Genomic DNA, 1,547 nt, shown 5'->3' on the forward strand with positions numbered 1-1,547 from the left:
GGACGGCCGGGGGCCCGCTGCGGCGGCGCGCGAAGAAGTCTGTGAGGCGGCGCTGCGCCATGGCGGCCGGAGTTCGGAAGCAGCTTTTCGGGCCGCTCTTCCCGCGCTTTTCCGCGGGCTTCCGGCCACGCCCCCGACGCGCTGGCGCCCGGCACAGGCCACGCCCCGACGCGCTGCCGTCCGGCGCAGGCCACGCCCCCGGCAAACTGGCCCGCCCCTGTCGGGCAGGCCACGCCCCTGCGCGGTCACGCCCTTTCCGGGGTTGCGGGGACGCGAATGCGGTGCGCGCGGGCGGAGGCCGGCGGGGCGCGTGCGGGGCGGGGTCGCGGCCGCTTAGGTCTTGTCCAGCTCCCCCGCAGCCCTCCGGGCTCTGCTCTGTGCAGCCTTCCAGACCCGGGCGTACGTCACAGCACACCTCGCTCGGACACTAGGTCCTCGGCCAGAGCGGTGTGCAGCCCTAGCTGGTTCTCCCGGCCAGGAATCCTTGTGCGTGTTCCGTGTACTCTAGGGTCTTACCCATTACTGTCATACCCTGCCTGTTCGATTCTAGTTCAGATGAGAAAGCTTTCCTTTTCTCAAAGGGAACAGAAAGCGATCAGGGGGTCAGAGTGAAATACAAGCCTGTGTGTAGTTTGCTGTGCTAACAGCTGCTCGCAGAAGGATGGGCAATTTCCTGTGCGTTTACTGCCTCTGAAAACCCCTGCAGGGTCAGCTATGAGACGGCTCCAGCTGGGTGGTCAGTGACAGCAGTGTATCTTTATACAGCACTGTTGGCCCAAAGGTGACACCTCACCAGTGGTTTGAAGCCACCGGGACTCCTCACGAGAAAGATGGACAATCTCTTGCGATGTACAGCTTCTGACCCAATGCAGGGTCAGCTGAGTCAGTTGTCCTGGACAGCAAGGATTTGCATTAAAGAGGGAACTCTGATAGTGTGCTGGGCTGCTGTGTGGGACTCAGGAGCTTCAAGAAATGTGGCCTGCAGGTACTGCCTTTTCCTAAGGCCAACTGCCATAGCATAGCAGGCTCACAGTCTTACAGATGGGAGAGCCCGCGCCCCTCCTGGCAACACTGTCCCCACTCTGCTTACATTCAGAAACTACGCAAACCCCTGGCCTCAGGAAGGAAGAGCAGCCGGACCTAACCACAAGCCACCATTCAGACCTGGCTGTGGAGACCGTTGGGCCCAGCCCCTGCTCTCCACCGATAAACTGATGAGTGGGTGTGACCAGGCACCAAGCCTGGCCTCCAAGCCTGAACAAGCCCCTCTAGTTTTCCTCTTGTCACCTGCCAAACCCCCGTCCTCCTGGAACCACAGGCCACTGCGACAGTTCAGACCCCAGCAGAGCTGGGGGAGAAGGTGGGCAACCGGCCTGAGGGTGTCAGAACTCCCAGGAGACCACCATGGATGTGGACCCCCTGCCCACGCAGTCACCATCTGTCCTGGCACCTAGCTCCCATCGAGGCTCTGAGTTTGGGTGTCTCAGGAGCAGACCCTGAGATAAGAATAGGGGGAAGTAATTGATTTTTGAAGGTGTCCTAGGAGA

General features: G+C 61.1%; 1 protein-coding gene across 1 annotated transcript in view; it reads right to left on the reverse strand.

Annotated features, from left to right (window-relative positions):
- CDT1 (chromatin licensing and DNA replication factor 1) overlaps positions 1 to 61 on the reverse strand; it is a 4,403-nt gene extending 4,342 nt beyond the window's left edge. Inside the window, exon 1 of the mRNA XM_006888853.1 lies at positions 5 to 61. Coding sequence (XP_006888915.1) covers positions 5 to 61 — 57 coding nt within the window. The remainder of the gene's footprint in view (positions 1 to 4) is intronic.
- Between the last annotated feature and the right edge of the window lie 1,486 nt (positions 62 to 1,547).

The sequence above is a fragment of the Elephantulus edwardii genome, unplaced genomic scaffold (assembly GCF_000299155.1).
Source record: "Elephantulus edwardii isolate Elephantulus edwardi_28Jun2011 unplaced genomic scaffold, EleEdw1.0 scaffold00072, whole genome shotgun sequence".
Lineage (NCBI taxonomy): Eukaryota > Metazoa > Chordata > Mammalia > Macroscelidea > Macroscelididae > Elephantulus > Elephantulus edwardii.